We start from the raw sequence: 15461 nt of genomic DNA, 5'->3' as shown, positions 1-15461 counted from the left end.
GGGGGTCACGTTATTCTCCAAAGCACCAGAGGGAAGGACAAGAAACAACAGATGGAAACTGATCAAAGAGAGAAACAACCTGGAATTAAGGAGAAACTTCCTAACAGTGAAGACAATTAACCAGTGGAATAGCTTGCCCCCAGACGTTGTGGGGGCTTCAACACTGGAGATTTTTTAAAAAGAGGCTTGACAGTCACCTCTCTGAGATGGTACAGGTTCTCCTGCTTGAGTAGGGGGCTGGACTAGAAGACCTCCAAGGTCCCTTCCAGCTTCTATTCTATTCTATTCTATTCTATTCTATTCTATTCTATTCTATTCTATTCTATTCTATTCTATTCTATTCTATTCTATTCTATTCAAGAGCTTTTGACAGGCAGCCAGTCCACTGCCTGTTGCATCCTACACCTGGGCAATTGCAAACAGACCACATTCTCCAGCATAAGCACCAGTTTTTCCTGAGATAGTGCTTTTCTGGAAGACAGAAAGTAAAGAAAGAATAAGAATACAATAAAACAAACCAAATTCAAAACTTGCAGGAGCCTAAACACCAAAATTAAACTGCTATGTGGCCCACTGCCTCACAGTCTATTAAAGTTGCTCTTTGGAGTTCTTCCTAGATTCACATTTCTTTTCTCTTCTGCTCTCTTCCTGGAGTCTGGAACAATATCCTTGCTGGTATTTGCTTCTGGGGTTCCGGAGCTGCAGCATAATTTAGGTGAGTTAAGTGAACCCCCTTGAAATTCGGAGCAGCTATGAGCAACTAAGAAGACAAAACATGGGTCTTTTTTTCTGATGCACTTTGCAATACACCCAACCTCTTGCTTGCAGCTGGGCATATGCTGTAGTGTCAGGTAGCCCAAAAGTCACAAAACGGCATCTCACTTACTCTGGCTGTGCCATGAATGGGAATTCACTGGAGAAAGCAATTATCTTTGGGAGAGTTACCAGTAAAAGGAAACCAGGCTGCCAAAGAACACGGTGGTGGAGGCCCTCAAAGCTGACACCAGCCAGAGCACAGAGCAGTTCAGAGAAGTAGTGCAAGATCAGAAGACGTGGAGAGGCCTGGTCCAGAGAAACGTCAACAGTCGGAAAAGATTGCATGGATAAAATTGTCACCTCATCAGGTAGCCTGTTCTAATCCTGATAACAGTCAGTGGTGTTTGGAGAGGAGCGATCCCACCCCCAGCAACTGCTATGTTGATTCCTATTCAACATCTACATGAGGTTGTTGGTTGAGGTTATCTGTTGTTGTGGTGTGAAGTATGACATCCAATTATACAACTCCGCCCCTGGCAAATTAAGCAATGCTATGAACGTCTTATCTCAGCAGATCAGGCTTCTCTTTCAGGTTCATATATACTGTATATCTTTTTTAAAAAATAACACAGATTTTGATGAAGAATTCCATGATGATCAAAATCATTAACCACTTCAAACAGCAGAATTTGCTTTTGTTAGAGTTCAATTCAGAACTCTTGATAGGAAACTGTCAAGGAGAAAAGCAGAAGTAGATGCATAAAATACTACTGCTGGTATATCCAAGCACCGGTAGATTGGTGTGGTCAAAGCCAACATGTGGGCAACTCTCTCAGAAGCTCATCCTTCAAGGAAAATTCATTCATGGTTCCATAGGGCTGGTTCATAGATTACAGCCATCCCCCATCGCTGTCCTTTATTTATTTATTTATTTATTTATTTATTTATGAGACTTATATACCGCTTTAAGTACAAGCACTCTCTAAGCGGTGTACACCAGCTGTGGCACTTCTAGAGAAATTTGTAGAACCGCTTCTACCTACTGCTGGTGTCAACTCTACAACGAACCTGGCGGCAGCCATCTTGCTCATTCTAGGTTGCCACAAGAATGGAAGGGGGTTCCGAGGATTTTTGCTAGTTTAAACAATTCACTATACCACGGGAGCCAGGTTCATTTCTGTCAATTAGGTGGGGCATATGAGCATTTGGTTAGAAATCCCGCCAAGCTGTTCTACTGGGAAAAGTAGCTGATTGCATAGCCACGGGGTGGGAGGTTTAACTTTGTAGTAGTGTTTCTCTTTGGAAGGGGATTGCAAACTTGGTTTCACTTTTGACTGTGCTGATACTATGTAATCAATAAACAAGTCCTTTGAGGAAATCTCTAGCCTCGGAGTTCTGATTTGTTTGGTCTCGTCTATCAGAACTATGACAACTGGATTCCCCACGTAACAAAGAATCCAAGAGCAATTGCCGTCATTGCAGCTAGACAGCAACATCATCAACTCAAAGAAGGCCAAGGAGGGAACTGGAATAGGGATTTTGGAACGTTTGACATCATCAGAAAAACAGCTGCCAATTTGGCTGAGAGAAATTCTGAGCTCATCCGGGAAGGTACGAATGAGGTGGGGTGAGCAGCATTCCTGGAGCACTCATCTTCACATGTGGCTGCTGGGCTGACATGATTGATTGACTAAGCCATTGTGATGTAATATGATACAATAACTGAGGTCAGAGGTCTTGCTCTGACTCACAAAGCTCCACTTGGTCATTGCACTGGACAAGTGGCAGTCTGATTTCAATCTTTTGCTGGCAACAAGGATGTCCTCGGTGTCATCTCCTTCCTTTATTCTGAACTAGTAAGCACATCTAAAAGTTGCCTTATTGATTGGGCCTCTTGGTGTGTGCAGATGTCATGTAGGAACTCGCAAGATGGGTGGGGATATCGCAGACAAATTGTGGAAAGGCTTCAGATGTAGTTTACTAACCCTCACATCGTTTGAGAATCCTTCCGCTGATTTCTACAAAGGTTTCAGGGCTCAATTTCCCTGTAGTGGTCTAAGGATCCTGCACAAGGAGAAGAAAGATGTCGGTCCTAGCAGTCATTCTCTTTTTCACATCCTAGATAACGGGAGGGAAATTTACGATTTTGTAGGAAAGGCTCTACAGTCAGAAATCAGCCAGAGTGAACTAGCCCAAGAATCACTCCAAGGCCAGTTAAGATACTTTGCAGACTGAGGACCTAGCTGTCAAAGTTTGGATGGTCCATGCAGAGGTCTGGATTCTTCAGAGGTCTGGATTCTGGGTTTTTAATAAAAGATTAACTCCAGAGGAAGAAGTATATTATATTTCTGAACATAGTTTTTTTAAATAAATAAATAAATAACCTGTGTCATATTCTATAAACTCCAATACAGGATGAATGATCATTTGGACTAAGAAGATAAAATGGCACCCAAAGCACCTCCTAAACCTCCACGTATGTTGCTTAAGCTCTTCTTATTTCCCACCTCTTTCTACAAAGCGTTGCAGATGCTGCCTCCTTTTCCATAACATCTCCATCGAAGTTAAGTCTAGAGGATGTGTACTCCCAAACTACTCAATCCCATAAAAAGATTTTTTCAGGGATCTAAGTGCAAGAATTTGGCGGTCCTTTGGATAGTGTCTTCTGGGTGCTGATGATGAAGGTTGTTGGCTTTGTCTGGTGTTGATTAATGGTGATGTTCCATCTGCTACCTTCTGTGCTATCCAGAGCTTCTGAGTCATATTACCGGATATTACCGGATGCTTATTTCTGAAAAGCAACTCTACCTGCATTGCAAGCTGAAGATTCTTTCTTTCTTTCTTTCTTTCTTTCTTTCTTTCTTTCTTTCTTTCTTTCTTTCTTTCTTTCTTTCTTTCTTTCTTTTTCTTCTTCTTCTTCTTCTTCTTCTTCTTCTTCTTCTTCTTCTTCTTCTTCTTCCTCCTCCTCCTCCTCCTCCTCCTCTCCTTCCCACTTTAAAATGTTTTGTACATCACCCTGCATGCATTTTCACTTTTTCCTTGCTATATATTCATTTTCTTGTCCTGGACTGGCAACACAGGCTCCTCCTGGAATTGCATATATTACAGAGATCTGCTACACGCAAATAAGTGGAACAAAAAGAGAAAGGGAAAGATCTAGGAAGGTGGAGGGGGTGTTTACAGATAGAATGGAGGAGCTGCAATGGGTGCTGTTAGAGACAGGTGAAAGGAAAATATAGAGGAGTCTAGTCAAAAGGAGACCTGGGCTGTAGGTTTGATCTCTGACTTGACAATTTGGCTGCAAACGTTTTGTCTCCATTCAGGGGGAGGGGCTCTTCTGCTTTGAATTGTGCTCTGTCGGAGCACTTTCCTTTAAATTAATGTGGGTGTTGTTTGTCCAGATGTTTCTTAGTCATGGTCTGGTTTCAGGCTGTTTGATTGGCTGGTTGTTGTTGCAGGGCCATTGTCCTTGGTGTTTAAGTATCGTTTGTGTGGTACAAATGGTGTTTGTTCATTTCATTGCCTCTGAGTCATGGTCTGCTTTCTGGTTGTTTGTTTGGCTGGCTCTTGTTGTCGGGATGTGGTCTGGATTCTTGTAGGGGATTGTGATTTTTGCTGTGGGGTGATTTTTGCTGTGCCTTTGGGATTGCGGTTGAAGTAGTTCCTTCATTCTCAGCAGTTGGTAAATTGGATTGATGTCAATGTATCTATTGACATTGGTGGAGACCTCTTTCCAGGAGCCCCTTCTTTTGACCTTCTGAAGCCATGTAGAGCAGCTCCTCCCTCCCTTTAATCTGACTTAAGTTAAAAAAAAAATTCCAAATGTGATGTCTTCCCTTCCAAGGCTGCCGATATGAACTGTGGCAAAAGTAGAGTTCTCACCGCACAGGCTTAGAAAGTTGCTCAACATTTCCATCTCTGTTAAAGGATATAAAACCATTCTTGGGCCAATAGGCAAAGGGAGGGGTCCTTTGCCTGGAATGCATGAGAGGACCTTCTAGGAAAGAGCAGGGTTCAGGGAGAAGGAATGGTCAGCCTCACAATTGATTAAGCTACCCATTTGTCTTCTTCTAGCACCAAAGAATGTTTTCGAGCGATTCGGTGACTACCTGGATTCAGATCAAGGCAAACAAAGAACTAAAATACTGGTGGTCCTCTTCTTCCTTCTTGCTGTGCTGATGAGCTATCTGTGTAAGTTGTCTTCTCACAAGAGATCAATAAAGGCTTTATTTGAAGGTCCTCTGGAATTTGTTTCAACAGGAGCACTGATTTCTCTCCCCACATGCAAAAGACTCTGTATTCTAGTGGCTTGAGTATAAATTGAGAGCAGACCCAACTCCTTACTAGCACTGATGAAGTTCCCTAGTTAGGTCATGAAATGTCTCCAAGGAAACAACCCAGAGAGCACCAAGGACCCCTCATTTCAACCCTGAGCTACAAATATTCTCCTTTATTGTTACCACCCACAGATTTCAACAAATTAGGCCAGGGAACAATTCAGTCTCTCTCTTTCACAATCGGGAAACCTTCATTGGCTCTGCTTTGCCAGCTTAGGGAAAATAGCTTTGGTGATATTTTAGTAAATTCTTTTCAACTTCCTTGAAATCAACATCCCAAATCCTCTGATGCTTGTACCAACTAGAATGACACAATTTCTCTTTTGAAAGGCATCCTAACTCAGGTGACTAATAATATCATAAGGGAAACAGTTGGCATAGAACCAATCTTAAACTACATAGAAAACAGCAAATAAAGTGGTTTGCTCACTTGGAGAGGATGTCGTGGGATTGCGTACTGTATGAGACATATACAAAAAGAGGAGAAGATCAAAGAACACAGCGGAAACCCCAAAGAAGATGGAAAGACAACATCAAAGAGACCCGACAACAGCATAAAGAAATGATGGTTGAGGCCACCAGAAGAGCAAGGAGCTTCTTCAGTTCTGAAAAAGAGAACGAGAAGCAAAACATTTTCAAAAAAAAAAAAAAAAAAACACCAAGAAAGTCCAGTTACCTTTTGGGGAAAAGCACCTTTGGGACAACGATGACCTGGATGACTGAGAATCTCCATAGAATGCTCAGGTGTAGGTATCAAGTTAAGCTGAATGTGAAAAGAGACTGACAAAGATCAGGAAACAAACGAAAGCAAACTGAATGTAAACCCAAATGGTGGGAATTGCCAAGAAGAGAAGCCAAAGCCAAGAAACATAAAAATATCCAGAAGGAACTTAGCAAGGGATTTCAGTTATAGGAGACAAAAAGCAATATTCTAATGACATTTGTAAAGACACTGAAGATGGAAACAAACATAGAAAAAGAAAGTCTTCCAAAGTTACTTCAACCTAGGAGGATGTTTCAAACTCCAAATCATAGCTGATTTGTTGCGACTGTGGTGAGGTGGGTGGCAAATAAATAGATTAATTGATGAAATAAATAGATAAATAATAATAACAACTGATGCCACAGAGATCAAACCAAGAAGGAAGGAATACACGGAGAGTCTATGGATTGGAGAGGTCAACATCCAAGATGCTGAAGAAGCTGTTCCCGCCTTACAAGCATCTCTCGTACAAGAAGGAAGTTAAGTCAGAGGGAATTCCTACAGAAATATTGCAGGCAACAGAACAAGAATTTGTAAATGATGCTGGCCAATCCCGAAAACGAGGCAGCGGTCATCAGACTGGGAGAGGTCAACATACATACCGACCCCAAAGAGAGGAAACGCAGCTGATCATGCAGCCATCGTACAGCATCTCTAATTTTCCATGCTACCATCATGCTTATGACATCCAGCACCGATTAGAGCAGTGGTTCTCCACCTGTGGGTCGGGACCCCATTTGGGGTCGAACGACCATTTCACGGGGGTCGCCAAACAACGCAGTCCGCCATTTTTTTCCCCTTTTCCTTAGCTGTGCTCCTCCCTTTTATTCTATTGGCTTTTGAAAGCATCTCTAATTTTCCATGCTTATGACATCCAGCACCGATCAGAGCCTTTCCTGGGAAAGAAGATATTTCAGGTGCCTTTAGAAAAGTCCAAGGAACAGGAGACCCTTTTCTGATCCGTGCTGGATCGCTGAGGAAGCCAAGGCCTTTGCGGCTGTTCATCATGTCAGCCTGTGCATGGAGACATAAGAATATCTTCCGGAAGATCCCATGGTCCCCATGCAAAACCAGCACACGGCCAGGAAGCCACAGGACATTGGGAGTGAATGTTCAGGCTGCTTCCAACCGGTGGCAATCTCCTTTCTTCTTCAACCTATCTACTGAATACGTCTGAAGGGACACTGGATGGAAAGAAGATGGATGTGGTTTTCAAACTGGGGGAAGGAACATCAAGGATCTGCGATGCCGGGGACCCTCTTTTGATAGCTGAAAATGTTAATGATGTTAACGATAAATGTCTTCAAAGAAACACCCCGAAAGTCTTTTGGAGGAAGCACCTTTGGGACTGGGTTTTAATTGTACTACCTTTATTCTTATGTTTCATCATTTGACTTTTCAAGAGCTGTAAACCACCCTGAATGTCGGATACAAATGTATTAGATAAAATGCACGAAGTCCTCCACTTACAACAGTTCACTTAGTGACTGTTTGAAGTTACAACAGCAGGCTTTCACGCTTATGACCATTGCAGAAGCCCCATGGTCACGTGATCAAAATACTTGGCAACTGACTCATATTTATGACGGTTGCTGTGTCCCCGGGTCATGTGATTACCCTGTGACAAGCAAAGTCAAAGGAGAAGCCTGATTCACTTAACACCCAAATGGCTAACTTCACAACTGCAGTGATTCACTTAAGAAATGTGGCAAAGGTCGTAAAATGAGGCAAAACTCACGTAACCGATGTCTCACTTATCAACAGAAATTTTGGGCTCAATTGTGGTTGTAAGTTGAGGACTCTCTATAGTACACAATCAAACCGACAATGGGCCATGATGGGGCAAGTCCACAGAATTATTCTCTTCAAGAGGTTTTTTGTTGTTGTTTATATCTCTGGAAAAAGCCCAACCGAGGGAAGGTGGTGCACCTGTTGGGGGCCACCCTATTTTGCAGGGCAGCCCGTGAGGTTTTGACTACCAGGTTGTCGCAGATAATAATAATCAAAATAATAGTATATTCAATTATGACCATTGGGAGAGGAAATTAACACTCTACTTTTTCTCCTTTCTCTTTTATAGACAAAGTTGAAGTGAATAAGGGTGAGGGGCTTAAAAAAGCAGTGGCTTCAATTCGGCAATTTGCTGTGGATTACGATCCAAGTTTATTAGACAAAACTGGTAAGCAAGGAGCCAGCAGGTTCAGAAACAGCTGCTTGGCTGCAATAAAACGGGACAGCTTTTAAGAGCAGGCTGGAGAAGGTGCAACTCGGTTACCAGTCTTAATAGCACCTGTGCCACAGGCAGGTTTCCCTGTTAGTGGGGTCAGCAACAGCACTCAGGTTTGGACACACATTTGCTAGTCTGCCAAAAGAGCAAACCAGGGCCACTTTACTTCAAGCCTGCTTAGGATATTCTGGGCAAGTTGAGATGTCCAGTTGACAGGCTTCCTAGCAAGGCAACCTCCTGTTGCACGTGGCCCTGGCTCAAGAGAGGATGCAGGAATGCATGGAAGCAGCCACCCCCCCCCCCGCTGTATGAGCTGGCAACATAATAAATTCAACGTTTTCTGAGGTCAGCTCCCACCCCAATCTGCCTGTTGAACAGAACATCCTCAAATGTCTAAACTTTTATACATAATTATGGATAAGGACTTCATAAATCTCATGTAGGTTGATTGTTGTTCATTCAAAATCTTCCAGGATTTCACCATATTCTCTCACAATCTCTCAGAATCTAAAAGAATTGGGATATGATTTATTATTATTATTAATAATAATAATAATAAAAATTGTAATGGACCTTAAAGGTCATCAAGTCCAACCCCCTGCTCAGGCAGGTAACCCTACACCATTTCAGACAAATGGCTGTCCAGTCTCTTCTTAAAAACTTCCAATGTTGGAGCATTCACCGCTTCTGGAGGCAGGTTGTTCCACTGGTTAATTGTTCTCACTGTCAGGAAGTTTCTCCTTAGTTCTAGGTTGCTTCTCTCCTTGATCAGTTTCCACCCGTTGCTTCTTGTCCTGCCTTCAGGTGCTTTGGAAAAAAACTTGACTCCCTCTTCTTTGGGGCAGCCCCTGAGATATTGGAATACCGCTATCATGTCCCCCCTTGTCCTTCTCTTCGTTAAACTAGACATACCCAATTCCAGCAATTGTTCCTTATATGTTTTGATACTTATTGTAGATTTTTACTTCACATCTCTTAGATTTGGAGGTCCTTGCTGCAGTTCATCACTTTACATTGAAGCTGTTGAATTGGACCCTAAAGAACGAAGAGCTAGAACAAGAACTTAGTAAGTTAATCAAGTCTGCAATCTTGAAGCCTAACACTGTTGAATAAGCAATCTGAAATTCCCTTTCCTGAAGCATTTCTGGAATCTCAAAATGCTCTATAATCTTTAATTTCAAACATCTAATCAAAGCTTATGATATCTGTTGGTTCCAAATAGCTAGTAAATTTGGTCTCTATACTCAAAGTTCCTTTTGCATTGATATAGACAAAACTCTGGAATATAATTAACAAGGCAGTAGCATTCAAGGGTGCCAAATAGTAACCCTTCTATTGAGCCTGCAATAGTATATACAGATAGTCTTCGATTTATGACCACAATTGAGCCCAACATTTATCTTGCTGAGTGAGAAATTTGGTAAGTGAGCCTTGCCCTATTTTATGATGTTTCTTGCCACAGTTGTTAAGTGAAACGTGGCAATTGTTAAGGTAGTAATAGGATTGTGAAGTGAATTTGGCTTCCCCATTGACTTTGCTGGTCAGAAGGTTGCAAAAGGGATCACATGATCCTGAGGCACTACAACTGTCATAAATATGAACCGGTTGTCAAGCATCCAGATGTGAATCACATGAGCATGAGGATGCTGCAACAATCATTAGTGTGAACAATGATCATCATAAGTCTCTTTTTTCAGTACTGTTGCAACTTTGAACGGTCACTAAGCAAACTGTTGTAAGTCCAGGACTATCTATACTTGGTTTAATTTTTATTCCGAGACATTAGTGAAGTGGATAAAGACCCCATTATCATGTGACAGTCAAAGCTTTATGAGAGAAGTCCTAAATATCTGACTTTTCCACAATAGTAGCCCCTAAATTTAAACATTTTGTTGAAAAATGGAATAAATAGAGGCAGCATTCGCAAATATTTAATAATCCTGAAGGATTGTCCAGGAGGAGAAAAACATATTATAAGTATTGGTTTATTGCACAGTCGGCCAGATGTTCACACTAGATTTGGCGTTTTTATCCTCCTACTGAGTCCTTCCCAAAGAGTTGGGATATGCAGATCTGGTTGTTTGGTGGGATCGGTGCAAGATGTAAGCTGTTCCAAGACAAGCTGCATTTTACAATTGACCGATGGGCATTTTGTCAGTGCCGATGATATTCAAGAATAACAATAATAAGTTGTTCTTATTATTTAAAATAATTTTTAAAAATAGCGGAACAGTGCCTCATTGAAGGACAATGAAACATCTAATGACTTGGAGCCACTTGGAGCCACGCAATGGGCAGCAAATAAATTTAATGAATTAAAAAAAAATACAGAGAACTGTTTTGAAATACTTCCTGAAATTTTAGGAAGAACACTGTACTTCAACCTAAGTATACAATTAACTTTGAATGGTGAATCAATTTTAAAGATTAGAATATGCTCATGAATTTTTTGCGCTAACTAAGGTAATACTTTTGTTTTCTCTATGGATTCAAAGAAATTCTTATTGAAATGGTTCCAGCCTGGCATGCGTTCGAAAAAAATCTCTACTACTTTTCTAATGAAAGGAAAACTTGGAAGGAGGCTCGTCAAGACTGTCTAACAAGGCATACTGCAGATTTGGTTTCTTGTAGATATGGTGAAGAACAAGTGAGTACAATCATATATGTCACTATTTTTCTAAAATAGGTATTTCATGAAAAAGCCCCAATTATTTTTCCAAACTGAAAATCAGTTGCTGGTGGCTGAAAATGGGTGCAGCCGGGAAGCTGCCTGGATCCCCAAGACAACAGAAGGAGAGCAAGTGAGAGTAAGAGACGCAGAAGGGAGGAACGGATGCTGAAGGTTTCTGGAGCCGCTTCTCTGTGTTGGCCGGTGGAGTGATAAGGGCAAGAGAGAGCGTGGGCGGGGGGGGGGGCATCCGTGATCAGGCCTGGTTAGGACCCAAGAGGGAAGAATGCAGGGGATTTGCTGGGAAGCTGAAAGGGGCTTAGAGGGAATTTTCTTTTGGAAGGATAGATGAGAAGAGCCCACACCTGCCTCCTGGGGTGCACAGGAAAAGGGGAGCTGCGCTGCATATTCTGCAGAACAAAAGAAAATATAGGAAGGGGGGAGGGAGGGAGGGAGGAAGGAGAAAGGGAGAGGAAGGGAAGGAGGAGAAAGAAAGAGAAAGGGAGAGAAGAAGACAGAGAGAGAGGGAAGAGAAAGAAAGGGAGAAAAAGGGAGAGGAAGGAGGGAGGGAGGGAGGGAGGGAGGAAGGAAGGAAGGAAGGAAGGAAGGAAGGAAGGAAGGAAGGAAGGAAGGAAGGAAGGAAGGAAGGAAGGAAGGAGAAAGATAAAGAGTGAGAAAGGGAATGGGAGAGAAAGGGAGGGAGGGAAGGGGAAGGGGAGGAGGAAAGGGAAGGGAAGGAAAGATGGTGAGCAAAACAAAAAAGGGAAGGAAAGGATAGGGACGGGAAGGGAGAAGGAACCTGACTGAAACCCCTTCCTCATATACTAATCCTTGGAGTTGTGAGCCAGGGTCCACCCAAGGACCGTCCCCTGTACTGGAATGGGACAATTTGCCACAGCCAACTCACCACAGCCAATTTGCCACAGGATAACTCGCCATGGCCAACTTGCCATGGGAAACATTGCTACAGGACAATTCAACAGTTCAATTTAATTATTTTTTAAAAAATTAAAATATTAACTATGATGAATTGTCATAAAGCCCCTGTGTACAGTTGCTTTATATCAGTGGTTCTCAACCTTTCTAATGCCGCGACCCCATAATACAGTTCCCCATGTTGTGGTGACCCCCAACCACTTATACATCACCGGGTGCCAGGGGCGTGGCCAAAGAAAAGGGGAAAAAAATGGCGGACAGCCTTGTTTGGCGACCCCCGTGAAATGGTCGTTCGACCCCAAATGGGGTCCCGACCCACAGGTTGAGAATCACTGCTTTATATCCATAGATGCTCAAAGCCCCTGAAGGTTCACAAAGACTGATAGTTGGGAAGGGAAGCAGCTCAGTCAGTCCTTAGTGGGATGGGGGGGGGGGGAGAAATCATGGGCCACATATGTTCCTCCCTTAAACCTTAATTTCCAATAAAGTTTATATCATCTCTCTGTGTGTCTCTCTCCCTCCCTTCCCCCATTTCCTTCCCTCTCACCCTCCCCTGTCTATCTCCCTCCCTCCCTCCCTCCACCCACCCACCCATCCATCTATCTATCTATCCATCTATCTATCTATCTATCCATCCATCTATCTAATCTAATTTTCTTTCCTCAAGGGCTTTATAGATAATATGGCACTTAAAAAGAACCGCGACTATTGGGTTGGACTCTATAAGAACGCCAGTGTTCGTGGTGGGCTGTTGTGGCTAAATGGATTAGTTGCAGGAACTTTGTAAGTTTTCAAACGGATTACAATTATGTGACAAGTTGTGCATAAGGACTTCATGCCTGCCACCTTCCCCCCAAAACCTGGCTCAGTCCTGGCAGACCAGTTGTTGAATTTACCCATCATGATAGTAAAGTGGAGCTCAGATTGAGGGACACCCTAAACCAAGCAACAGGAACTTATGTACCCCAAACCAAGCAACAGGAATTTACGCACCAGTAGAGCTGCTAACCATGATTTTCAGTGCCTTCAGCAAGGGCAAAATACAGTCTCAAGTGTTCAGTCACAGATGGTCACACAAAGGTAGGAAGTCTGACAAGCCACATCAATCAACAGTGTCAGAAGCACCCAAGAGGCATTTCAGAATCATGGTGGTTCAGGAATAGAATCCAAGTTTATTTATTTGATTTTTATCCCTCCTTTTTTTACTTTTATAAATAACTCAAGGCGGAAGACATACCTAATACTGCTTCTTCCTCCCATTTTCCCCACAACAGCCCTGTGAGGTGGGCTGCACTGGAAGAGAGTGACTGGCGCAAAGTCACCCAATTGGGTTCTGTGCATAAGATTAGAGTAGAACTTACCATCTCCCGGTTTCTAGGCCAGCACCTTCACCACTATAGCAGAAGGGCTTTTGCTGGAGATAAGGAAATAATTATGGGGCTGAAAGAAGGGGAGTCAGATCCCCTAGAAATTCTGGGAATCTGCTGACAGCACCACGAATCAATCATCCATGGTCCTAACCCTCAAAAGTCTAGCCAAAAGGACATGATTGGCCAACCCTTTGCATCTACAAGCATTGTCCCAAAAGAACTGGGCTGTTTCCCGAGCTGTTGGGAAGCCTTTGCAAGGCTGATCTGGTAAATGAATCCACCAGTAACCGAATGCTGATAGATCCCTGCCCTGATAGATCCAGTGATACTGTGGCCCTCATCCTGAAATTGTTTCCAGAGGCTGCAACAGGCCACTTGCTTTCTGGGAACAGATCTTCTTCTGAGGGGTCCTTGGTGCTCTCACCTCTTGGCTGTTTTCTTGCAGACGTTTTGTTACCCAAACGAGGTAATATCAGTGCCGGCACTAGCCCTGATGATGTTAGCTAGTTGGGCAATGAAACATCGGCAAGAAAACCACCAAGAGAAGAGAGCACCAAGGACATTTCAACCCCGAGCTACAAAGATTCTCCTTCATTAGGACTTCTTCTGCCGCAGATGTGTCAAGATGAAATATAACCCCTAATCTCCCCTGACCCTTGACCACTAGAAGTCCCCGTGGACCTCATGCTGAGGTCCCAACATCCACTCTCTCCCCCCCATCCCAATGCCCTGCTGTAAATTTGCCAATAACAAGTTGTGTATTTCATATCGACAGAAAATGCTAATCTAACAATAACCCATTGTGATTGTGATTTGGCAGCAGGACAAAGATCTAGATCCAGACTAAATCTAGATGTAGACCTAGATCTCTACCTTTATATCTCTAGATCAGTGGTTCTCAACCTTTTTAATGCCGCGACCCCCAACCGGTTGTAAGTCGAGGACTACTCAACTGGTGCAGCACCGTTTGCAGAATGGGACTTTTGGCGGGCTCAGCAGGGCAGAGACAGCCTGGACAATTCCTGTTGGCTTTTGAAAGCCAATAGAATTAGACTGTACTCAAGAGAGTCTATTCTATTGGCTTTCAAAAGCCAATAGAATAAAAGGGAGTAGCACAGCTAAGGAAAAGGGGGGAAAAATGGCGGACTGCGTTGTTTGGCGATACCCGTGAAATGGTCGTTCGACCCCAAATGGGGTCCCGACCCACAGGTTGAGAACCATTGCTCTAGATCTACATATCTAGATCTAGATAGAGACTGATAAGTATTGTGTTTTTTTTTCCTCAGGTACTGGAGTGGAGGGCAACCAGATGGTGGAGATAAAGAAAACTGCATTGTTACCGTACCTCCCTGCTCAATTAAGAACTGTTGGCATGATGCTCCTTGTGCAGAGAAAAGATACTTTTGTTGTAAGATGAGACCAAATGACATCTGGTTCTACTAGCTAATTCAAGATGGTGGAATCTGAGTATGAGATCTCCAAACCCAGCGGCATTGGCACTAATAAATGCATGGTGGGAACCATATTTTGCCAACTTCTTTTTCTCTGCCGGCTTCCTACTCGTCCTTATCCTCTCGACAAAACTTATCTTACAGTGTCTGAAACAGTTTATTGAGATGTGGTAAGTGGAGGTTTGCTGAATTAGTGGTCCAGAATGAAAACCCAGAGCAGATAATCAAGGCTCATTGCAGCTTTTATTATTCAGGGTTCACTGGAAAGACTCCCTCTGTAGCATATAGAAGCCTTAACCCTGTAAGCAACTACAGGTTTTGCATCAGTCACACCCATTCCTGGACCAACAAGCCCTGCTCACAGTCACCCACAGCACAGACACCCTCCGTCCTGACTACTGCAAGGCCCTCTACATGGGGCTGCCCTTAAAAGGCATCCAGAAGCTGCTGTTGGTCTAAAATACGCTGGCCCACGTGGTTTTTAGCAAGTCTAGATTTGCGCGTGTGTCACTCCTCTTGCAGGGACTGTACTGGTTTCTGATTTGCTTCTGGGTCCAATTCAGGATGCTGGTTGTTGTCTTTAAAACCCTGCGTGGCCTGGGACCAGGTTATTGGAAAGACTGTCTGTTCCCAGTTACGTCCACCCGACCCACCAGAGCAGGGAGGCAGAGAATGTTATGGGTCCTCTCTGCTAAGGGGGTCCATCTGGTGGGACCAAGAAGAAGGGCCTTCCCTGTGGTGGCTCCTCCCTCTGTGTCTTAATCATTGTCTTAGAAGACACACTTCTATTCATCTAAGAATTGTCGTTCCTCACAACAGAATGGGCCAACAACTTTGTGATGCTGAAGAAAAAACAAATCTTGGCTATCGAGCAGCAGTAAAAAAAAAAAATGAATTGTTGTTGTTGTTGTTAATTGCGAAGTCGTGTCCGACCCATCGCGACCCCATGGACA

The 15461-nt window shown here is 43.3% G+C and overlaps 1 protein-coding gene across 1 annotated transcript; it reads left to right on the top strand.

Moving 5' to 3' along the window:
• Positions 1 to 2512: 2512 nt before the first annotated feature.
• On the top strand, positions 2513 to 14580 carry LOC120307592 (C-type lectin domain family 4 member K-like). The gene is made up of 8 exons (XM_039342478.1): positions 2513 to 2612; positions 3171 to 3232; positions 4831 to 4947; positions 7937 to 8035; positions 9063 to 9149; positions 10579 to 10730; positions 12355 to 12470; positions 14344 to 14580. The coding sequence occupies exons 2-8, from the start codon at positions 3202 to 3204 to the stop codon at positions 14498 to 14500; spliced, it is 759 nt and encodes a 252-aa protein (XP_039198412.1). The 5' UTR covers positions 2513 to 2612; positions 3171 to 3201; the 3' UTR covers positions 14501 to 14580.
• The last annotated feature ends 881 nt before the right edge of the window (positions 14581 to 15461 follow it).

The sequence above is a fragment of the Crotalus tigris genome, unplaced genomic scaffold (genome assembly GCF_016545835.1).
Source record: "Crotalus tigris isolate CLP2741 ecotype Arizona unplaced genomic scaffold, ASM1654583v1 scf7180000017793.814357, whole genome shotgun sequence".
Classification (NCBI taxonomy): domain Eukaryota; kingdom Metazoa; phylum Chordata; class Lepidosauria; order Squamata; family Viperidae; genus Crotalus; species Crotalus tigris.
Note: the sequence above shows the minus strand (reverse complement) of the source record. Positions and strands in the feature narration are given on the sequence as shown.

Bases quoted from the DNA above. Each gene is read 5' to 3' on its own strand.
- LOC120307592 (XM_039342478.1), top strand. From the start codon at position 3,202: ATGGCACCCAAAGCACCTCCTAAACCTCCAC. The intron at 3,233-4,830 runs GTATGTTGCTTA...GTCTTCTTCTAG, and splicing joins AGCACCTCCTAAACCTCCAC to CACCAAAGAATGTTTTCGAG. The intron at 4,948-7,936 runs GTAAGTTGTCTT...TCTCTTTTATAG, and splicing joins TGTGCTGATGAGCTATCTGT to ACAAAGTTGAAGTGAATAAG.